General features: G+C 38.4%; 1 protein-coding gene across 1 annotated transcript; it reads right to left on the bottom strand.

Moving 5' to 3' along the window:
- Positions 1–201: 201 nt before the first annotated feature.
- On the bottom strand, positions 202–25264 carry LOC124276842. The gene is made up of 13 exons (XM_046712493.1): positions 25189–25264; positions 23756–23833; positions 22438–22576; positions 13228–13424; positions 12577–12625; positions 9237–9324; positions 8704–8807; positions 8114–8385; positions 6235–7503; positions 6002–6047; positions 5780–5891; positions 5168–5289; positions 202–527 (listed from the first exon to the last, which is right to left on the bottom strand). Exons 2-13 carry the CDS (start codon positions 23803–23805, stop codon positions 426–428), a joined length of 2550 nt encoding a protein of 849 aa, XP_046568449.1. The 5' UTR covers positions 23806–23833; positions 25189–25264; the 3' UTR covers positions 202–425.
- Between the last annotated feature and the right edge of the window lie 69 nt (positions 25265–25333).

Raw genomic sequence — 25333 nt, 5'->3', positions numbered from 1 at the left:
TAAGGAGGGGGGTGGGGGTGTCACCAATTTTGTTCTGGGAAGCTGGGAAGATAGTGGGGTCACCAATTGTGTACACACGTTTGGGGGGAAGAAGGGTCAGCTATTTTGTACATGAAAATATTTTTAAAATTATGGGAAGGGGTGTGTGTGTGTGTAATTGATTTTGTACATGACATGCAGGAGGGTTCACTTGCTTTGTACATAAATCTTAGGGTGGTTAATTCACATTGTGCATGCTTCTCCATAAAAATCATCATCACCCCACTAGCAATACATTATGATCGGTCCCTTACAAAGTTTACTATGAATCACTGCTAATGCATCAGGGCATTTTTTACTTCATATCAAGTCTGTGACAAAAACTTTTCATTCTATAACTGTCTTCAGTCTTTTGTCTCAAGTTGCAGACTCCTGAAACATTCTTATCAGCATAGTTGATTACGGATACTCTGTATAACATTGTCATTCATGTTGGTATCACAAAGTCTTCGCTTCTCTCCAGCTCTTCTCATGGGTGGTTCTGTTCTCTGAAAACATACATGAGTATATCTTCACATAATACTGGAAAGAAACTTTGCATAAAAAACATATTCTGTAAGATATTGTAATTAGGCAGGGAAAATGATCTTTCAAAGAGACTGGATTAGATTCTTACATTGATGCAATTTCTCAAAACCATTGTTATCGTGGCCCCCATGATAAGGGGCCGTTCATAATTTATGGTGTGTGTGTGTGTGTGTTTGTGTGTGAGAGAGAGAGAGAGAGAGAGAGTGTGAGTGAGTGAGTGAGTGTGTGTGTTTGTGTGTGAGAGAGAGAGAGAGAGAGTGTGTGTGAGTGTGTGATGATAATGATTTTAAGGGGGGGGCACCCATTTTGTTCTGGCGAGGTAGGGGGTCATCAGTTTGTACACACATACTAGGGGGTCATCAATTGTGTTCATAAAAATATGTTTAAAATTATGCTTAGAAATTATGGGTAGGGGAGGGGGGTCATTGATTTTGTACATGACATGCAGGGGGGTCACTATTTTGTACATAAATTTTATGGGGGGTCATTCACATTGTTCATGCTTCTCCATAAAAATCATCATCACCCCCCTAGCCATAAATTATGAACAGTCCCTAACAGTACAAACTACTGAAATTGTTGCTATGAAACTACTTGGCAGTTTTAAAGAGTGTACAAATGCTATGTCATATTCATGCAAGAGATATCACATGTATGACAGCATGGAGTATGTGACCATAATGTGCACTAATTGACATTATCCCAATAATAACTTGTCGAGATCAGCGACAGCTAACATCAGTCTCTGCTGGAATTTCACAGAATTTAGAAGTTATGCGTGTTGAAATAATACTGAATACCAACAATAGATGGGTCTATTGTGCTATATTGTATTCATCTTGTGCTAAAGGCTTCTTGTCATTACAACAAATAATGACAGTTTATGCTTAAAGAGTGACAACATGAGGTAAGAATGCGGCAGAAATGCAAGACTCTGCAGACAACCCCTGATAACCAAGTGTCTTCATCCAAAAGCATAATTGAGAAGGAATGCTTTATCCTAAAATGACCCAAATTAACCCCAAATTTCAGCATGACACATAGATCCTTTGTGGGTGGTACACATGAACTGAACGTTATTCAATAATAGCATTATATGTACAACCTGCAAGCAAAACCCTTGTCTCGTCACATCAAGAGACTTAACCGTACTTATTGCTACACTGCCGGGTGCACAGTTGGGGATTACAAATGAACTGGCCAGTCAGTGCAATGTGCAGGGTATCCATGTTAAATTGTAAGTCATCTTCTGTGACTGGTCTGATACAATCAGCTACATATACATATGACAACACATGTCTATACATAGGTGAAATAATCTTGAATGTGATTTTAGAACCATTTGTTTCCTCAACTAACCTTGCATACAAAACTAGGGCTGCACGGTATTACGGTAAGTTTGGCCTAGGACAAACCTTCTCCGGGGGAGATTAAGCCTAGGGGGGAAAAGTTTGGCCAAGGATAAAGTTTCCCCGGGAAAAGTTTGTCCTAGGGAAAGTTTGGCATGTTACACCGGTAAACCACAATACAAGACTGTAACAATTACGTATCGCGATACGTTTATGATGTACCGGTATACTGACAAAGATTTATTTGTTCAATTTTAATCCATTCAACACAAATCCATTAAGACTCCTGCCCGTATACCCCCTAAATGTTAATGGTGAGTAAAAAGATATATATGTATATTCAGGTAATATGGGTGGGGAAGTCTTTTCAAATGATTGGCAACGGGTCCACTTAAAGATTGTCAAAGAGCAAAGTATCGATGTTTCGAGGAAATCATTACAATTGAATAAACTAATGAATAAAATCTACAGTTTTCATAAAAGTCACTATATTTTTGTGTGTGCGATCATGTTATGCAAGTCAAGTGACAATCTCAGCTTTCGTAGCCTCGATCTTCATGCTCGGACATGATGTTTAATGTGAAACAAATTGCATAAAGAATATTTGTCACAGGTTGCTTTCTAACGATACCCGCCATCACATGAATCTTCTCGAGTGTTATTCATACGGAGCTTCGACATCAGAGGCATTTCCCAATGTTGTGTCGTGTTTACGGGCGAAAAGCCACGGCTATCGGGAAATAGGCGCCGATGCATATTATTTAATTAATCTTTATATAGTAATTTTCTGATGACGTAAAAATGAAAATATATAAGAAATATGTGAGAGAATATTATGACATCTTACTAATGGCTTAAAATAACTGGAGTTTTCGTCTCCTTCGTGGTATATCTGGACATTGTCAGTGTGTAAACTTGTATATTTATTAGAAATAAACTTAAAGTTGAAGTTGTATTATTTGAATGATATGTTAAAAATACCTTTGGGATTTATCAACAGTTGGATTAGACCTAAATGATTGTAGTAGCAATAATGTTTCCAAGCTGATATTTTCCTTGACAAACGGAGGCTTCTATCTTATTATAAGGCTATGTTTCTCATGTTTAATTTTTTTTGTCATTATTCTATTCAGTCTAAAGAAAGTGTACTTTACCTTTTACAGAAAGACTTTTGCCCATCTTGAGTGCCTTGTTAAATCATTTCTTTATGAGAAAGTTTACCAAACATCATTCATGAATTAGGTAATGTTAATAATGTTAATCAAAGACATAGGTGCATAAATCAGTGTTTTGATTAGAATGTTCACTTTAAGATCATGTCACATGATTGTGACTTCAATTATTTTTTTCTTGAGTAATACAGATGTGCACAGTAGCTCAGACTCTGTAAATTATTTGAAATTCAACATCCTTTGCTATTTAAAGAAGTTAAAGTATATAAATAAACTAACGTGCAAAAGCAACGATACCAAGTCGTAATCACTGATATTACAAAATGACAAACCACCAATGTGTAAAAGAAAAGTGAATTTTAAAAACAGGTGTATGGGCATGTGTATGCACATGCATGTTGCCCATACACCTGTTGTCAAAATTCTCTTTCCTTTTACACAATGGTGGTTTGTTGTTTTGTAATATCAGTAATTTTGACTTAGTATAGTTTCTTTTGCCTGTTAGTTTAGTATGGGTGGGGGGCGGTGGGGTAGCCTAGTGGTTAAAGCGTTGGCTCGTCACGGCGAAGACCCGGGTTCGATTCCCCACATGGGCACAATGTGTTAAGTCCATTTCTGGTGTCCCCCGCCGTGATATTGCTGGAATATTGCTAAAAGTGGCGTAAAACCAAACTCAGTCAGTCAGTAGTATGGGTGGGTTGATGGAGGACATGGTGTAAGCTAGTTTCAGTTGATGTTGTCATATACAGTCGTGCCCCGTTTATCCGGACACTTGTGTTTTTCTTGAAATTGTCCAGATAAACGAATTTTCGGATATCTGAACCACGGACCATATGTAAAAAGACATACAAAGAAACGAACATAATTGACCCCAGACGTAATCTTTATTGATAAGACATCAACAAATAACAGTGCATGCATAAATCACATCTTGTCAAATAAATTAGTCAAGTCAATAACACGTGCGAACATACCTGTACATGCATCTGTCTGTCAAATGCTAGCAACCAATCATGAAACAGTTCTGATGTCATCCACACATTTGCATTGTTCCTGTACCTAACATAAACTTCCGGTTAAAAGTCACTACCAAAACAACATCTAGCCTTGCCAATCACAACTCAAAATTAACTCAGCGTCACCTTGCTAATTACAGGTAGTTAATCCTCTCACGCTTTAAAGACTGCCGACTTCTTTAAGGTTAGGGCACGCAAGGCCACTCGGTAAAATGTGTGTGTAAACATACTGACCGGTGCTCAGCCATCTGGATATACGAGAATAAAATGCATATAATTCAGCTTTTTGTATGTGAAAATGACAGTCCGGTTACGGAAACCGGATTTCCGGATAAGTGAGTAATTTTACACGTTGTGAATTCGTTTTAAGGAATTTTCGTTCGGAAGGCGAGTTTTCCAGACATATGAGGATCAGATAAACGGGGCATGACTATATATGAAATGAGAAGACATACATTTATCTGTGTTAACTTTCCCTTGGACAGCAGTTACCATTAAAAGAAAGACTTGTTGAAAGTTTTTTATAGTAAAGAGTAGGGCTAGTAATATTTTGAAAGGACTAATGACATACAAAATCCACTAGCCCGGAGGACTAGTTAAAATGTTGAGTGAGTGTCGATCCCTGCTGTTTTAGAATAAAAATATAAACAGAAGAATGTTCTGGTTTTTCCTTTAGCTTGCTTTGAAAGAAGCTATACAATGCACAATGGTTACTCACATATACAGTGATTCTACTTTAAGGTAAAACAATATTACAAAGTGGACAGATCTCAATAACTGTTCTTCCACAATATATCGCAATACGTATCGCAATACAGAAGAGTGTATCGCAATATATCGCAATACGAAATTTGGGGCAATACACAGCCCTATACAAAACAACAGACATAAGTCAACATAAATTTCTGCAGACAAAAACATTATGACACATGCTTTAACTGTTTGAATTTAACGTTTTTACACTATTCATAGATACTATGTTTTTTTCCCAGTAAGCTCCAATAAAATTCACTGATTCTCATATCAATACAAAAGTAGGTAAAAACATAAACAAATTACTCACCAAAGTATGTTGATATGTCCAGTATGTTGGGTTGTTGTGATTACTGTCAGCATTGATGGTTGGTGTACTGAGTATATCATAGATAGGTAGCTGCTGATTCTTTGCAAATGTTTCAAACCCACCTATGAACAAAGGAAAGGAATAAAACAAGACCACTAAGTGTAATAAGATGTATACTTGTGTTCAAACCGTGGTAAACTAATGTTCACCCAATATGCACATCCTTACATACTGAAGGATAATTTTATATTTTGAGAACAGGTTTCCATGTAATCATGTGCATTCAAAATGACATCCTCAAACGGAATGCGTATGTCATAGTGTCACTTTCCTGCAATGACCACAAAAGATCAAAATAAAGTAATCCATAAAAATGAATCTATGTTGCAAGGTCCATCAAACTAATGGAAGGCTACTGCTCAATATTCAGACTACTGGAGGCTTTCATTATGAATGCACATGAAAACTAACACTCCTATGACTTTGTACTGCCCTGAAAAATACACTCTTTAACATTACAACCTAGAGATTTTTATTTCAATCACTGGGGTTGAAATTTGATTACTTTAATAATAATGTCTTAGTTCACAGTCCTTCCTCGACCAAACTAACCTGTGTTAAAATGCAGGTTCATGTCTGGTGTTTGCTTGTCACACTTGATTCTCCTCTTTACCACCACTTCAGTTATAGACAGCGAAGGAGAAGACTCCCGGCTGTCGGTTGACTGTAACAGCAGGTCATAATATCCATTGAATAGTGATTTTCTGAGGATTGGGATACATTTTTCCATGTGTATATGTTTAAGGTGGTTCAAGTACTGCTCACAATACTCACGTCTGTGCAAGGGGATGTCAGCAGTCTGGGAAAGGTGACAGTTTGGCTAAAAAGAAAAATGTATATTGCTTTCATTGGATGACTTTCATAAACAATTGCTAACAAAATCTTCAGAATAAATAAAAATTGTTAGTGTGTACTCATGAACTTTTTTCAGTACAGCATTATCACAGTATCTCTCAATGAAGTAATAAAATACAGTTTGATAAATAGGTTATAAAAATATATCAAACCTTGTGTCCATGGTCATCAGCTGATGTTTGCTAGAGCTGAACTGATAACTCTGTGTCCTTCTGCCAATGAAAGGTTTGTTTGTCATTCTAGTTCTGTCTCCAATGTCTTCATCTCTAAATTCATACACTGATGCATTCTTGTTTGAAGAATTTACAGATGGGACTGCAGGGCTTCTGAGTGTCTTTGATGTTGAGGTTGATCTTAGTGTTGTCTCTGAAACATTTCCTCTGCATAAAGTCGTTTTTGACCTGCCTTTATTACATTGTTGATTATTCGCTGAATTCCTCTGCCTCAATACTCTTCCTTCAAACTGCTCAGAAGATGGTGTGTGTTCAGATCCAACAGGTTTGGATTTCTTGGCTTTTGAAAATTTTGTCCTCTTTTTCTTCCTTTTATTTGTCTTCTTTTTTTCAATATGTGTCACAGTTTCAGTTACTATAGCCTCTGTTTGTTGATCTCCAGTATGTACCAGGTTTGAAACTGCTTCAGTTTCATTTCTTAGAGGCTGAACAGTGGCAACTGGGGAGAATGTTGATTTTGCAAAGAAAGATCTGGAATTTAGCTTCTTGTAGTTTGCCGTTAGTGGGGATACAATTGCTGATTCACGTACTGGTAAAGATCCATTCGCTTTACATCTTCCAAACACAACAGTGGATTTTGGAAAGCCACAGGCCTCATTAGTACTCAGTCTATCCAAACCAGCATATTTGTTTGCATCAGGTACTCTATCCCAACTAAATCTTCTACCAACATCTCTTTGCACACTGAACTGTGTAGTTTTATGGTCTTGCTGTTTTTGATGTTCTGCATTCCTCAGTTTTTGTAACTCCTTTACATGATTCTCATGCAAACTTTCCACCTGCTTCTTAAAATCTTCATGATACTGACCCATCTTATCCTCAAACTGAGGTAGAGACAAGAAACTACTGAACTGATCATGCCTACACTCTGCATCTTTAATGTTTTCCACTGCATTCTCAAGCTGCTGTTCTTGTAGTTTCAACTGTTTCTTAAACTGAGTTTCAACAAATCTCTCCACTGATTCCCAGTGCTTCTTAAAAAGATCCTTTATCTCTTTCCTTTGTAATACTTGTTCTCTGGGATGATGTGAGACTTCTGTTGGCCTATCGATAAGCCTGGATATGTGACTTTCCAGCTCTTCCATCTGTTGCTCTTGTCCTGTCTTCAACTGTTCCAGGATATCTTGCAGACAAATACTCTCCTTTTTCCTGATGTCTTTGCGCAAGTTGGAAACTTCTGTCATCAATCTGAGGCATAGTGCACATAATGTTTCAAATTCAGGCAGTAAGTTTCTAGAAATGTTTCTGTTATTTCATAATCATATTCACATTTTTATAACTATCTGTAACATTTCAGTAAGAATTCAAAGTGGCTTTTATTTTTCATTTGTAACAGTACAAATTGTAAAATAATAACTTGAGAATTGTGATATAATTTCCTTTCGGAATAATGAGATCCCTTATGGAGTGGAATATCAAAAAAAGTTTCTTCTTTCAATATCCATCACAGTTTATTGAAATTAAAAGGTATTCTGCACCTATATAATTAATCCAAAAATTATGTGGACTAGTAGATAGATACCACGATGCCGTACAAACAGACATTAAAAGGTAGTACTTGTTGTTTGGCATTTAGGGGATAAAACAAGAGCTGGTTTGCTTGGAGTCAGTATCTCAAAATGTATCCATTGTACATTTTAGCATAGCATCTCAGTGGGCTAGCACTAAAAGTCCATAGGTAATACACACAACCACACACATGTAGTTTTAAACCCATTTCACCTCAACTCTATCAGCTTGGTATCAGTCATTAGCATTGTTTGGTTCTTGAAATGAAGCTTATCATCAATAATTTCACCTTTTTTCTGAATCTTTGGCCTGAGCCTGATGAGCTTTCTTGAGGTCAGAGTAAAGTTTTTGCTGTTGCTCCAGTTGCTGTTTCTGCTCCTGGATCTGTTGAGTGTACTGCTCATGGTTGTCACGAGTTGTCTCCAGCAGCTCTGACAGTTTCTCATCAACTTTTCGATGGGGAGATAGGAATTCCTTTTGCAGGGCACACACTATCTTATTTGGCTTATCTTTCTCCTGGTCATCAAGTATCTTCTCCAAAGATTGAATCTTGGCATCTCTCTGTTGAAAAATGGTTGTCAGTAGTGAATTGAGAAAATGAAGGCTTCCTTGTTTTATCATGAGAGAAGAAATACAATATACTCTGTAATAATCTGATACTCTGAGGGCAGCAAATATTGTATCAACTGTGACTTTTACGGTTATTGCTATAGATCTATGTCAGTTTGCTTGATCAACTTAAAATATTAAACTACACAAATTAAACATTTTATTTTATAAATCTAAAATGGAACATGTATGAGTTACACCTGATACAAGTTTAAATTCTTTCTCCAAAATAGATTTACTATGATGTATTACAAAAAGAAAGAATTTTACCACGGCTAGATCCGTTTCCAAATCATGTATCCTGCATGAGTTACTGTCTTTCTCCTGAACAGCATTTAGAATCTTATCTTGGTGTTTGCACAGTTCATCCAAGACTACGAAGAGAAAACATAAATAGAATATTATTTGATGTCATCATTAAGTTATCATGAAAGTGTTTCATTCATTCACCATCTCCACACAAGACTTGCCCAACACTCTGCACAGATAGCATACAAGACAACAGTCAGAGTCAAACATGAACAAGGTCATGAATAGCATGAATTACAGCATTCTTTACTGGAGCCTCAGCCTAAAAATATGTAGGAATATCAACTAGTTAGTTTAGTTCTAAATTATCTTACTATCTCACCAATAGAGCTCTAAATCTGGCATATCAATACTTTGTCAGTTAACATCTGTTAACCGAACAACCAGTTTTGTTCATACAAATGTTGCATTGTGTTTCATACTTCAGTGGAACAAAAGCTGCTGAGGGTAGTGAAAGTAATGTCCCTTTTCACTATATTCACTGAAACACTTACATGATGTTATAACTTGTTGCAGGTCTTTTTCAGACTGATCTGCAGTTTGTTCTAACTTTTCTCTTACAGCACTCAAAGTCAGTCTAACCTGCAAATGTAGGTTGCAAATGTTGGCATGAAAATATGAAACAGCCCAAAACTTTGAAATACGAGTATCATAATGAAAGAAACACATTTCTGAACTTATCATTCTACCCTCATTTATGCTGGAATGAGTGAGCGAGTGAGATTAGTTTTACGCCGCAGTCAGCAATATTCCAGCTATATGGCGGCGGTCTGTAAATAATCAAGTCTGGACCAGACAATCCAGTGATCAACGGCATGAGCCTCGATCTGCGCAATTGGGAACCGATGACAAGTGTCAACCAAGTCAGCAAGCCTGACCACCCCGTTAGTCGCCTCTTACGACAAGCATAGTCGCCTTTTGTGGCAAGCATGGGTTGCTGAAGACCTATTCTAAGGATCTTCACGGGTCATTTTGCTCTTGATATTTAAAAAGGGTCTTCTTATTACCAGCAGGTATTGCTGGCAGTAGTGGGCCAATCCAATGAGGGTGACACCAACAGTCTAGCAAAGTTTTTGAAATTAATGAAAACATTTATTTTCAGATAAAATATCTTTTTTATGCCTACATATCAAGGTTAATCTACATGACAACAACATCATTGGTCCTAATGTTAACTTGAGTCCTGCAGAATCTGGGGCTCTTCCTTTTCTTTGGTTAGGTCATCTTTGTGGTTTGCAATCCTACAGCTGATCCATATGTATGCTCTCCTGGCAGAGGGCATATATGTTCAGTAATGCTCTTTGCACTGTCTTGTTTAGGGGGGAACACCAACCTTCAAAGTAATAAGGTTGGTATGCTGGTTTCATATCACAGCATTTAACATGTGGTGTCACCTATCCAAAGATTGTCAGGTAGTCATTGGAGGCTGTGATCTGATGAAGGACAACTTGTCTGGTGAGGTATCCATAGCCTCTACCCATGCATCGTGCATTATGCTGAGAGGAACAGTAGCAATGCAGCAAGTGTTGTTATCCCCCGCCGAGCGTTTAGCGCGAAGCGGGGGATATAGTATTAGGCTCTGTCCATCCGTCCGTACGTACGTACAAATTGGAATATCTTAAGAACCGTTCTCTAGATTCTTTTCATAATTGGTACATTGGTTCATCACAGTATAAGAAAGGTCCAAGTCAGGTTTGGTGACCTTGACCTTAATTTCAAGGTCACAAGGGGACTTTAATGTTTTACCTGCATGTTAAGCTATCTCAAGAACCTTTCACTGGATTTTCTTCATATTCAATACAAAGCTTTATCTAGGGAAGGCGCAGGGCACAGTCGATTTTGATGACCTTCACATAATTTTCAAGGTCATGGCGACACTTTGAAGATTTCAGCATGTAAACCTGCATGTTAAGCTATCTCAAGACCCGTTCACTGGATTTTCTTCATATTTGAAACCAAGCTTTATCTAGGGAAGGCGCAGGGCCCAGTCGATTTAGGTGACCTTCACTTAATTTTCAAGGTCACAGCGACACTTTGAATATTTGAGCATGTTAACCTGAATTGTCAGCAAGATATTTCAAACACAGTTCTTCTTCAAAGACTTTCAAGACTTCCCTTAAATGTTTTTCAAAAAGCAATTTCTTTATTACTATTTTTGCATATTTCATACACTATGACATTCATGTCAAAGTCAGTCTTGAATATATGTGTGTGTTTGAACACCTAAAGAGCAAGACATCAAGAGAGGTTGACTGGTCATGTTTTTGTTGACATTTAACTTAAACTTTCATTACTTTATAAGTTTGATTTGATAATTTGCGGCAGGGGATTATGTCACCTTAGTGACAATGCTTGTTTTAATATAGAAATACCTTCCCAACAAGATAATCCCTACCAGAATGGGATAAAGACGGTCAGTTCCGTATATTCCATATCTTTATTCATTTTGTAGAGGCCATAACATTTCTTTGTCCTGTGTTGGGATTTGAACAACAACCTCTCTAATTTGAGGTTGGACATCTTGTCTACATGAATATGAGGTTAACAATGTCAGTAAGATGACAAGGTAAGGATGTTATCTCCACACCCTGCTACATACTCTTGATCCGAGGTCTGATGCCGTATTCACACAGCCAAAGAGGTTGTCCCTATCAGAAAGCTGACAAGGTATGGATGTCATCTTTGTGATGACTCCAGGCCCTGCTACAATTTTACAAAAATCAAATATTTCAATTTCTTATGCAAGGTCAGTTTACAGAATGAACAGCACATAATGTAAATGAATAGGAAAACTAGAAATAAGAATATTTACCAGTTTTACTTCTAATGTGTAGTGCGTTGTTGGATTTTGACCATTTTTTTCCTCCAAAGTCAAGTTTTGTAAAGTCTTGTTAAGTTTTCTCATGGTCTATCATGGTATCAGTGATGGGAAAAACGGTCTGCTGAGTCCCGGAAGCTCAAAGGTGCACTAGGGTTTGGCCTGCAGTCCACTACGGATGCCATTATGGTTGCTCCCACCCTGTCGCGTTCTGATGGGCTCCCTCACGTTTCTCACATTTTGATCAAGGTTTTGACATATCTTGCGAGTTCTGTCAAGACTTTTTACGGATGAAAAGTGGACGCCATCCAGCTTTGGAGCACGTTTGTGTCCACGGTATAAAAATAAGGTCTCCCAAGCAATAGCAGCCATTGTATCCTGAGAGACAAGAGCAGCATGAAACCCTGAAGATGAAGAAGATTTTGTGTTTGTATGTTTGCTTGGGGCATACATCGAGTCCTTGCGTCAGTAAGAAGGCCAGCATCAGCTGCAGAGAGGGAACACAAGGTGCTGTATCTCGCTGGCAATGTAAACCGTCACACGCCTGGAAGCATTGCGTAAGAATGGGATGAATCGGCCACCATACAACCAAGCTTGCCGTGAGGACAGGCCAAAATTGGCAGCAAGGGTGAAACAACCGTGACAAAACGGCAAACAAACATGCCGAACGTGACAAAACTTGAAAGGATCATGAGATGTAAGGGAATACACATGCCGCCCATTCCACTACAGACCGTCTACAAGTTTTGATATGGCCACACACACACACACACACACGTGTCTCACGTCTATCCCGTTTCGTCCCCATTTCAGCAAAACGGGGCTGCCGTGGCCGCCGGGAACATAGTGTAACCCTACCATAACATAATAGGACAAAAAGGGGGAAACAGCATCACCATGTTAAGGATATGACATGGTGCCATCTCACAGTCTAAGTTACTTGATGGAAAGTGTAACTCTGTTACACAACATAAGGACATTAAAACAGACACCATAGTACTTTTAGTTTGGTATACCTCTTTGGAGCAGTCTTGAACAGTGTTCACCACTTGTTGTAGGAAATCCCTGCAAGTATGTATGTGAATGTTAAGAAACTTGAAACATAATTTTGAAATAAAATCACTCACACTGAGAGTCTTTATTTTCTATGATTAACATGAAAAAGAATCAAAATTTAAAGTTTCATCCAGTTTTATAGTCTAGGAAGCAAGTAAACATTAATGCATCTGTTAATGCTTATGGGCAACTAGGCACAGAATGCTTTGATTTGGTAAAGCAATGTTTACAAGTAGTAACTCAGATAAGTCAGTTAGGCTGGGTAATGAGGAGAAGGACATGAGTACAGTGAGGTATGTGATATACTTTTCATTGACCAAAATTCATTTTAAATCTATGGTTAGGCTATGCATGCTTCCCTCTGACTTTAAAATGTTGGAAAAACAATATGCCAGGGTTCTGATAAAACAAATCCCAATCTGACACTTTGAGCCAAACTCATGAAATCTTCAGTGGCTACCTCCATAGGGTCAGGTTTGAGTACCTGGATAGTAAATTTTGACTGGTTTCATCCCTAGTTACTATTAACTATATTGAAAGTGGCCTTCCTAATGATCAAAGGGTTTAGATAACTATCAACTGATTGAAAATGTTCACAACACATAAATTACCTTTCATCTCTCTCCTTGGCCCTTGCTTTGTTTACTTGCAGCTGCTGAATACTCAAATTAGATTTTGTCTGCAAAGGTCTGCTTGTCACAGTGCTAGTGGTGGTATTTTGTTTGCTTGCAGGCACCTGCTTGAATGAAGCTTTGTTTTTCCACTTATCATACAGAGTGGGTTTCCTGCTCTGGGTACCATGCATTATCTGCAAGCATAAACATGTAAGTTCTTTCTGTACATTTGTGCGTATGTTCCTTCTTTGGTGAGTGTGAGTGATTTTGGACATTTTTGTTACGTTACAGTTTCAAAATAAAACAGTCTGCTTGTCAGAGAAAAGTACAATATAAAAATGGCTTATGACATTTCATTGTGAACCACCACTTTTACCATAAGGCATATGGAAACTCAGTGACAGACAATTTTTTACGGATTAGTGATGACAAAATAACTTTTAACCCTGTAGAATTATCTAATTCACACAATTTGCTGCATCATCTTTAAACTAAAACAGGAACAGTATCTGAGCAGTCGGTGATAAACATGTTTATTTTACCTACTGTTTGGTAGATAATTCAGTCAATTAGGTACCCTCCAATATTTTTTTGTGAGTCGAACCAGAAGACGTTCATTCAGAATACATAACTGGTTGTGAGGTAATGCGCAGATGTGACGTCACCAGTGCCGCACATTGAAACCATCTTAATGGAGCGAAGAAAAAATTGACGCTGGAACTAAATCCTGCTTAAAATTGTCTGCTTCCAGCCAATTTGATGGCGATGACCAACACCCTCTTCAAGGGGTGCAACATACAAGATCTGAAGTGTATAATTTCAAGCATACTTTTAATTTCTTTACAATAGCTTTCAGTAGCAAGTGTTCTCAACAAACAATTTCAGTCACTCTTAAACACAGTTTGTTATAGCAGAGCCCAGCTTATATTAAGTTGTTATGTGTACTTTTACTAAAAAAAGTCCCATGCCTAAAACTGAATCAAGCTTTTTTGTGCAATTTGTTATTTTACTCCCAAAACATTTCCCTTACCTTACATGACAGGATTGAGGCATTAATTGATGATTTAAAATTTATATCAAATGCATTTTTTGTGGGTATTTTGTTTTCTTTGGCTAGTGAAAGCATTATTTGCAAGTGTTTCCCAATTCCCATCATATTCTTGAACAAAATAGGCTTAACAAGAGTCATAAGTAGTGTGCTGTAATGATGAGGAAGTAATGTAATGTGTTGCATTTCAGCCATTGTTCAAGTGAAGTTGTTATACATACTTTTAGTTATCTCCCTTGATTGTTAAAAGTGTAGTTTTGGTGATTCTTAATTCCTTTGTATAAAAGTCTTTAGTCTTACTAAAAAGTGGGCAATATGGTTGTGGTCTGATCTTCACACTGATTCAAATCAAGGATCTCCAATCTTTTATGTGCTTCATGGATGAAGGAAAATACAGAAATACATGTGAAAAAAAGAAACAATGAAAGCCTGCCATGGTTCAAGACACTCCTAAACAGTTCTAAGGCTTGATATCCTTTGATAGTCTTCACTGAAAGCCTGAAACAACTTTATTCATGTCCAAAGCATGAAAATTTCAAGGTGACAATAGTTCTTCATGATGACATTGGGTATAGAGTGAACGCTTTCAAAGACCACTAGAATTATCACTGTAAGCTGTCTGTAACACTGATATATCACAACATGCTTTTCAAGCAATATCATAAATATTGCAATATTTTTTCTGAGCCCCTGTATATTGGGTAAAAATATTAAACATGTTTTATCAACATCTCTATCTATGTCTGTGGTTTAAAATCTACACAGACTTTCATTTACAACTGATGTTTCCCTTGTAATTAATTGACAAAATAGCAAACAAGAAATGAAAGAAATAATCCCAAACCAGCCCACCTAATTTGAGATTGCTGTTATCAAAACTGTTACATTAATTTTCAGGGCCTTTGTATGTCAAAAATAGGATCTGCATGTACAATCAGTGTCACTCACACTGTACATCACATATCGCAATACGGATAGCTATATTGCAATGTATTGGGAAGCTATCTATTTGTCAATACACCGTTCTAAACATTATACATACATGAACTGCAAAGCAGCATTTGATTACATAGGATGTAAGCCAGAGACTGCTTGTGTTCATGAGGAAGTGTTTTGTGGCATGCAAATGCAGTCACACTCAAAACTGACTTTCTCCTTTGACTCCTTGTTCTTCATATACTGGGCCTTCAAGTCTCACGTCATTATAATTATAACGTAAACATTCCCTCTGGATTATGGTAGCCTTATTCCTGTGGATTAACAGAATACATACAGAAAATCAAAAGAAATTTTAACACTAAGTCATAGCTATTCCTAGTGGTATACCTAATCTACCCCTGAATTATCTCCCTTGATCCTGACGTCAGTCACTGTATTGTTCTCCTAGAACCTTTCATATAATTTTTCTGTATGGTCCACACGCATGACGTGCAGAGAATTGAGCACGAGAATCCTGTTATAAAGGCTTACCTTGCTCAATATCGGATCGATGCTTATTGTGTCAGGAAATGTCGGAAGAAGATTGGTTGTTGATGGACAAATCTCGTTCCTAAGTTAGGAAGCGTAAACATTCATCGTCATCAGAATGCTCTAAGTCGAAGAAAGTTCAGGGATCTCCGCCTTTATCTATAAAATCTGAACCGAAGTCTCGTTCTAGATCTAAATAAAAAACGTCTCCCCAGTTGGATATAGCTGCGTTCTCAGAACTTTTGGCGGGATTTAAATCCGATATCCAGGCAGCCATGGATAAATCTGTACGGGATATCGAGATGAGGAATGATGAAAAGTTTGATCGCCTGTCAAAACATTAGGAAGATCCTGTATTACCCGGCATGAGGGCAGACAGCCGTAGGGGCTTGGTGGTCGATGGCAAGAGCCGGGAGCCAAAGTCCCTTCCTAAGGAAACCAGGGGTGCAATGACTGGGAAAGCCGGTTATCATGCCCTGGCTTACGTAGGAGGCCGGTCCCCTCAGGGGGAGAAGCCTAGGGCTTCAAGCGACGGGGATGGAGTCGGCCCAGCCGGCTCCAGACCCGGGGTGACATGAAAGAAGGCTTGTTGACGGTACAACTTATGGACATGTCAGCACAGGATTTTAAGCCGGGCTGGTCATTTAAAGAAAAGCTGGAACTTTTGCACAGACTTTATCCTAATACTCTACCACCACCCTCGGAAGAACAGGAGATAGATATTCCCGTGGAACTCAGATTATCAGGTTGCCTTCCCCCAGAACAGATACCCAGGTTGTCATTACCACATTCATCATCACTTAAGAAAGTGTTGGAGAATTACAACTTAGGCCTCTCTAAGGCTACGAACTTGAATTCTTTGTGTAGGGTTTCTCATAAACCCATTTATTCCATTCATGATCGTGTTATCCCAGCCAATCAACCAAGTTTAGACAAGGACTTTAAACAGTTACAGGATGCTAGAGGCTCTCGTGAAAATGCACCGTTCTGTACCTTCAAGAATTGTAAGGAATTGGATAAGCAGCCCGTTAAGCGATTGGACAACTTACAGCTATTGAGCGGATACAGCGGCTAAATTCAGTGAGGAATTTACCGGATGTTAAAGGGATTTTCTATTGCACCAGCCCTTGGAATCGGAAAACACCTTTAATGGACAATGTCAACAAGCTATTGAAGCTAGAGATGCCTTGACGTCGAGGAACTTGAATCAACGTTTGGCATCGGCTAATTTATTCCAAAATAGAGGAAGGGCTGACATTAGATCTAGAAGAGGTTCCAGTGTTACATCTCGTTCTGCTCCATCTACATCAAGTCGTAGTCAGAGCTTTCAGAGATCTGCCTTTGATCGGGCTTCGGATTCAAGAGCGCGCTCTACAAATGTGGCTGTTACTAGAGGCTCATCCTCATCTAGGGGTAGAGGTAGGGGAGGTAGATCTTTTCGTGGATCAAGATCAACTTCCAAGAAAAGTTGACTCAAGTCTCACTGTTCAGCATTCTCTTCCTTACGAATTGGAAATATCCCTCGAAATGATTTTGGATTTGGAATTTGTATGTCCGGTGACACAATCTCCAGTAGGTGGCAGATTGGCCCAATACTTAGACAATTGGAAACTAATAACATCAGACGAGTGGGTCCTGTATGTAGTGAGCAGGGGGTTTATTCTTCCTTGGCACAAGCAACCTTCAGTGACTTGTTTTCCAGAGGGTCGTCGGTTTTGTCTTCAAGGTCAGCGTTTAGTGGGGGCAAACTTAGCAATAAATCAGCTACTGGAGAAATGGGCAATCATAAAACTTTCTCCAGGGGATCAGACATGCAGGTTTTATTCACCGGTATTCCTAGTCCCCAAGAAAGATTTGGACAAAATGCGCATGATAATAGATTTGAAAGTGTTGAACAACCTATTTTTGAGGAAACCGCCAAAGTTCAGGATGGAATCAATTGCAAACCTACGCACCTTGATTCGTCAGGATTCCAAGTTTATAAGTATAGATCTAAAGGATGCGTATCTTCATATATCCCTATTCATCCAAGATCTCGCTAATACCTAAGATTTGCGGTGAACGGTCGCAGGTTTCAGTTCAGGGAGTGCCGTTCGGGATATCTGTAGCACCGTGGTTATTCACAAAATAATCTCCCCGATTCTGGCTTTTCTTCATCAACGAATGATTGCGATACACGGCTATCTGGACGATTTCTTGGCAAGGAATGTGGTGACAGCGGTTCTCATGAAGCAAACCAACTTTATAATCCACGTGTTTACACATCTGGGTCTAATAGTTCATCCTACCAAGTCAGAACTGGTCCCTTCAACAAGAATCAAGTTTCTGGGAGCAATCTTGGACTCAAGAGCAGGCCGTATTTATACTCCTCAGGATCGTTGGGTGGAAATATCAACCAAGATAACCAATATGTTACAGACGCCAACTGCATGTCACTTCTAGGATCTCTCACTTCAATCGAGGATTATACTGTAAGAGGAAAACTAAGGTTGAGAATCCCGAAGATCTGGCTCAACCAGTCTCGGATGGAGGACTTCTAACTGCTCATAGCCTGTCCAGACAGAGTCCGAAGGGAGATATTATGGTGGACGGTGGCCGTGAATGTGTTGCCAGGAGTTTCATTACGTCCTCGTTTACCGAATCTGACACTTTATGCGGATGCCTCGAACATGGGTTGGGGTGCACACATGGACATTTGGCAAATTCAAGGTGTGTGGAATCTGTCAGAGGTGAATCTGCATATAAACTGTCGGGAGATGTTAGCACTGTTGAAAGTGATTCGTTGCTTGGGGAATCGCTTGTATGGGAAGAGTCTCATGTTAGTGTCAGACAATTCTACGGTAGTGGCATACATCAACAAACAGGGAGGTACCAAATCTCAACAGCTCCTCGGGATCACTCAGGATCTGTATCAAGCAGTGGATGCTATAAATTGTATAATCAGAGCGTGCCACATTCCAGGTCGGAAGAATATCCTAGCGGACTCATTATCTCGACAGGACAGAGTGATCTCGACCGAATGGACTCTCAAGGAAGAGGCATTCGATTTGATAGGACAGAAGTGGGAAATTCCAAACATAGATTTATTTGCGACTTCTAGGAATTTTCGGATACCCACGTTTGTGATCCGGATCCATTTGCATGGGCAGTCGACGCCCTATCAATATCATGGGAGGGGATGATAGCCTATGCCAGAGGTTCTGTTAAAAATTCAACAACACGACTGTCTAGTTTATCTAGTGGCACCAGCGTGGCCTGCCAGACCTTGGTTTCCCACCCTACTACAACTATTGGTGGACAAACCTCTACGTCTTCCGTTGTGGCACAATCTCTAATCACCCAAGTCCAACAGACTTCACAAGAATGTCAGGCAACTTGCTACACGTATGGAAGCTATCTCAAGGTCACTCAGGAATCAGGGATTTACGGTTGAAGCTACCAGAGCCATTTCAGAATCCGTTAGACCTTCCACAGCTGCCTTGTACGACGCTAAGTGGCGACTAGAGTGTGGAATCTTGGTTGTACCTGTCAACATTCCAATGATAGCGGATTTTATCTTGTTCCTAAGAGAACAGAAACATTTAAAGCATAATACTATTAAGGGATATCGATCAGCTATTGCTTCAGTCATGGATGTTCAAGGTTTATCTGTGGGCTCGGATACATCGCTTCACAAAATGATCAGATCTTTTCAGATTAAGGATATATCGTCTCCAACGATATTTCCTAAGTTGGATTTAACGTTAGTACTTCAATCTCTTAAAAAATCTCCTTATGAGCCTATGCAGGATGCTTCTCTAAAGTATCTGGCATTTAAGACGGCTTTTCTTTTGGCATTTGCAACAGCTTCCAGAGTGTCGGAATTACATGCTATTGACTTTAAATCCATCACTTTTCGGGGATATAAACAGATAACTTTTAGAACTGTGCCGGAGTTCATTGCTAAGAATCAAACTTCAGCTTGTGGTCCTTTGGGACACAGGATATATCGTATACCTCAGCTTCCTACCTCTACCTCTAGATCGGAAAGGACTAGACTTTTGTGTCCCATACGTGCCTTGCACTGGTACATTCAGTGTATTTTGACGTTTAGACGAAATCGTCGCAGACTGTTTGTTTCATGTAAAACAGACTCGGAGATATCCAAGAATACCATATCTTCATGGCTCAGAAAGACTATATCTTTTGCTTATAGGGATCAGAATCAAGACTTAATTGATCTTAAATTCTCCTCCCATGAAATTAGGGCTTCATCCTTAGCGGCTTGGTCGTCAGTTCCGTTAGAACAAGTTGTGTCTAGTTGTCAATGGAAATCTCCTAATACCCTTATCCAATTTTACCTCAGGGATGTTGCTCCCTCTATTGAAGGTTTACATTCATTAGGACCTTTAGTAGCGGCTCAGCACCTTGCCTCTGCCTGACTGCCCCTTTGGGGTGGGGTGGGGTAGGGGTTTGGTGTTGACCTGGCATCTACATCTTCAGGAAGGATGACGCAGTGAGAGATGGTGCCTGGGACTCTCTGAGGGTCCACTCGGAAGGATGATGGGTGGATACTGGTCAAGGGACAGCATGTAGCAAGACAAGTTGACATGGTAAGAGAATTTACATTTAGATATATCACCTAACCGAGCACAATATGGACAGAGTTCTAACTTCTGAGCTGAGGGCTTCACGTTAGAATATGATTATGAGCTCAAGGTGGTTACCTAAGGTTGAGTTGAACACAAGTATAGTCTAATGATAGTTAACCGGAAGTGACGTCATAGAACCGGAAGTGACGTCATAAGACCGGAAGTGACGTCATAAAACCGGAAGTGACGTCACCCAAAACTAATTAGTATTACATCATAGAGATTGTCTCTAGGAACCGGAAGTGACGTCATTAGACCGGAAGTGGGTCATCAAACAGGAAGTGACATCATAATTACCGGAAGTGACGTCATAAGTTTAAGGAATATTAAGTTTAATGACACAATTCAGGATTCGATTAGAATCATGATATATTCATAGGAATCTAGCATAATCCGGATTTAAGGAGTCAGGAATTATATAATTCCTACTAATACAGATTAGGATAATCATGATATCTATCATATCAACCATAACTATAGTTTGGCATGAAATGCATGTGGACCCGTTTTTTGTAAATATCTCTTCATCCAATGACCCAATCGATCTCAAACTGTGCAAGTGGATGTTTTGTCAGACCGGGTCCACATGCATTTCATGCCAAACTACATAGGAAGTTAGAAGACTCTCCATCTCTGGGAATGTATTCCCTCACTGCTACTGACCAAACTGGACATTTATCTCTGACTAAGTCATAGTTATTCTTAGGAGGTTGAGTAATCATCTCTCAGTTAGTGGTGTAGAGGGTAGTATCTTCCAAGGGTAACCCTCCTTCCTTACTTGGAATTCAGGCTACCATAATCCAGAGGGAATGTTTACGTTATAATTAGGAACAATTACATGTATTGTTAGTAGTTGTTCGTAAACTTACCTCTGGATTATGGGGAGTAGTTCCCACCCTGTGTCCTCCCCGCAAATTTATCCTTAGAAGATGTCATTGATGTGTTGTTTTTTAGAAAAATTATGAAGGGTTCTAGGAGAACAATACAGTGACGTCAGGATCAAGGGAGATAACTCAGGGGTAGATTAGGTATACCACTAGGAATAGCTATGACTTAGTGTTAAAATTTCTTTTGATTTTCTGTATGTATTCTGTGAATCCACAGGAATAAGGTTACCATAATCCAGAGGTAAGTTTACTAACAATTACTAACAATACATGTAATTGTTCCCATTTTACTCATAAATACAAGAGTCATCAGAAGATGAAAAAGACTTGTGACCCCCATAAATCATCTGATTGTTACAGCAAAGCCTACATGACTGATCTGTCTGACTTGATGAGACTATTCATATTTAATCTGTCTGTCCATATAAAAGTAGTTATTGATGTATCAGAACAATATCATGGAACCAGGATTTGGAACTTTGTATTTGTATCCCAGGTTCATTTTTTGCATATATACGAGTCAGTGAATTTCACAATATAATTAAAATTCTGTCCAGAATTAAGAATGCCAAAATGCAATATAGTCAGTGCCTGTGTGTACTGAAGAAAAACATTTGTTTTGGACATGTGCTCTGGAAAAACACATTCCTGCAAATTAAGACAAAGTCAAACTCTGTGAATGCAAAGTTTCATAAATAACACCAAGCAGTTTTCCTGACAAAGTAACACAACAATATGAAAAGTGCTATAGTCAAACTTGTTCCCATGGAAATGGACAAAATATATGTTCTATAAATCCCTAAAAAGCTAAATCATCAGTTGAGAACCTGGTGGTAAGTATGTATGTGTGCAGAGTTTCATGAGAGAATACCTATTAGTTTTAGCGATATGGTCTGGACAAACAAAGTCATGTAAACATTTTATTTCTAAAAATCCCTAAAGCAAAAGGCATCTGCAAACAACCTGGTAATTGTGTGTGCAAGGTTTCATGAAGAATACCAGTCAGTAAGAAACAGGACAAAAAATGAATACAGATGAACAGATGGACAGACAGACTGACAAGCTGATTACAATATATCCCTGTACTACATATTGATGGGAAAAAGTTTTTAGGCAGTCTCCATTACTAGCATTGGTTAGTGTCTACTCAACGGACTATGACAAAAATAAATACCTCATTCTGTGAGCCACAGGACAACTGTTGAGTAAACATATCTTGTGTGCTGACTTGTGAGAACTCTGGCTGAGAATAGGTAAGCTGAGAATGCTGCTGTGAATCAAATGACAGCTCACACGAATCCTGTCGTTCATTGCTGAAACATTGACCACATTACTTGTAATCTTGCATGACCAGTTTGTGCTTTATATCATGATGAAATATCGGCAGCTTTGACATGTTTATCAACTTTATGTACATCCCTTTGCTCCCAATCCATTTAGCTGATATCTTCATTGTATTCCACTGGATAATGTAATGTTTCTATTATCTATGCTATATTGCATGTAAAGTTGATCAATGTGCACATATTAGGTTTACATTACTGCATGCATGTATGTGAGAAAGTATGTGACTGCATGCATTTGCTTTTAACTTAGTTGTGCCATTTTTATTATTAAATATAGAAGGCACACATAGATATCTGGCTTACCTTTGGCGCTACTGTGGAGCACCTGTGCCCCTGAGATGAGGTTGGTATTTATGTTCCAATATTTGTATATGTATGAACATTTTATTTGTTGATATGTATTTTAACTTGTACATTGGAATTGAATCTGATGACTGTTATACCCTAAGAAACAAGACATTTTTTAATTTTGGAAACTAATGCTCAGACATTTAACAACTAATGCTAAATGTGGAAATGTAATTATGTGTTTGTTTAATTATAGATACTTGTAACTGTATGCTGGCAAAGTAACCTTACTATATCATATTTTGGGTATTATCAACATTTCTACTGTGTGGTATCATCATATCCATGATATGACAGACAATCAATCTAATGAACCTAGGTATTCGTCATTACTCATCTCTAGATTCAATACCTTTGTTACATCATCAATGATGCAGCTGTCTGCCAGTTTGCCAACTCCATCTTGGAGCGATTCTGTCGGTGGTTACTTTTAATTCCTTTCAACAATGGCAATAATTCAATTGCTTGAGGCTAACTGTTCAGTATATGTTTCGCTTGATGACAATGTGAGACTTTTCTTTAATAATGTTAGCCTTATGTTATGATCTCAAAAGACTGTAAGTTCAGTTTATGTCTTGTATTGGTTTGCCTATATATCCAATAATCCTAGGAGCACTGGGGAAGCCTAATGGTTCAAGCATTCACTAGTCACACCGAAGACCTGAGTTCAATTCCCCACATGGGTATCTGAAGCCAATTGCTGGAATAATGCTAACAGTAGCAAAAAACCTTACTCACTCGTTCATCACCAAAAATAACCTTCAGATTACGCAAAGAGAATCTTGTCTTTGATATTACCTGAAACTGTCTGACAATAATTCCCTTGTTGACACAACATTTCGAAACATTCTGAACAGCAGTAGATTTTGGTGGTGTCTGAATAGAAATACAAGTAAAATTATTAAATGAGCAAACAGATAGATGAACAAATCATTCAATATACATAACTGATTATTCAATCTTGCCTTGCCTGCTGGCATCACACACCATCTCACATTTGTACAGTTGTTGGCCATAAGTGAGTCATCATTAGTGAAATTTCCATAGACTTACATGTAAATTAACTGTTTCAAGAATAATTTTCATAAATTGAATAGAAGTCATTTTATTTTGATATTTTGCAAACATCTTGGAAATCATCTTCAGCTACGTGTACACAATTTTCTTTCATCTTTCCATTGATTAGTTATCGAATGACACCTGATTAAATATCATTTATAAGTACAACTTTTAATCTATCCCATAGACAGCCATGTTAAACCTGATTGGTATGTCTAATATATGGTGTTTAAATAGTTGCAGTTTTCTTAATAATCGTCGGAAAATTGAATGGAAAGTATGGGTATGTAGCGGAGATGATTTCCCAGCTGGTAGATAAGTATTGAAAGCAATTCGACCGAAACTAAATTTATGAAAATTTATTTATGCACGTGTATGGGAATTTCACTAATGATGACTCAGTTATGGCCAACAACTGTACTGTACCTACAGTCATGGGCAGTGGGCATTGGTTAAGCAATCGCTCATTCTACCAAAGGCCTGTGTTCAATTCCCATCTTGGGTACAGTGCATGTTCCCTGCCATGAAATTGCTGGAATGTTGCTAAAAACAGTGTAAACCATACTTACCAACAAATAATGAAAACTGCCATATGTATTTTCTTGTTTCTTCACTAAAGAACTACAGAGTTGGGAAACAAACAAACATTCAAAGTACTATACCTCATATGGTAAAGCAGTATGATCTGAGCCCTTTATCCCCCAGTAATGGCAAATATCCTGTCATCATTTAGTTTCAACAGATTTCTTAGATGTGATATAGGATGTACAGTGAGTGTCCAAAATTAGAAATAAAAGAAGTAACATATCGATATATGGGTCCGCATTGCATTGCTTTCTTGATCGACCAGATTCTATTTCACGGGTGCAAAGCATTTTACAGATTACATTTGTAACTTGTCGTGCATGTCAAGTTTAGTTTCTGACTTATTGTAAGTGTTGTTAAGATTAAAAGTGGGTGGAAACGTAGAAATAGTGTGACATGATTTTCGTGAAATCATTTTAATCAAACTACAGGATTGTAGATCCACTTTCTTTTGGATTTTTCTCGATTTCCACGATGATTTGTTACAAATCTTAATAATAGACCTATTATAGTTTTGTGTCCAACGGCAAAACTATTATTTTCAACAAATAGAATTAAGTTAACATCTTCACTAATTACCTCCCAACTACACTTTTCGTCCTCGAGCAGCAGACGACACAAGTTTGACCCGGAAATACTATTTTCGGGCGGAAACATACGGAAATGTCCGAGGAAACGTCAGGTCACGTGACGAAGAGCACCTGTCGGGATTGGCTTTGATGTGGCCACCTG

The sequence above is a fragment of the Haliotis rubra genome, unplaced genomic scaffold, assembly GCF_003918875.1.
Source record: "Haliotis rubra isolate DU_JTF1 unplaced genomic scaffold, ASM391887v1 Scf214, whole genome shotgun sequence".
NCBI lineage: Eukaryota > Metazoa > Mollusca > Gastropoda > Lepetellida > Haliotidae > Haliotis > Haliotis rubra.
This window is presented reverse-complemented; position numbering and strand designations above follow the sequence as displayed.

What these genes read in the sequence shown, in the direction of transcription:
- LOC124276842 (XM_046712493.1), bottom strand. Translation starts at nt 23,805, where the DNA reads ATGTTTCGAAATGTTGTGTCAACAAGGGAATTATTGTCAGACAGTTTC. An exon ending in GCCAAGGAGAGAGATGAAAG is followed by an intron (nt 12,626 to 13,227) that starts GTAATTTATGTG and finishes ACATACTTGCAG; the next exon opens with GGATTTCCTACAACAAGTGG. An exon ending in GAACCTGCATTTTAACACAG is followed by an intron (nt 5,290 to 5,779) that starts GTTAGTTTGGTC and finishes CTTTGTTCATAG; the next exon opens with GTGGGTTTGAAACATTTGCA.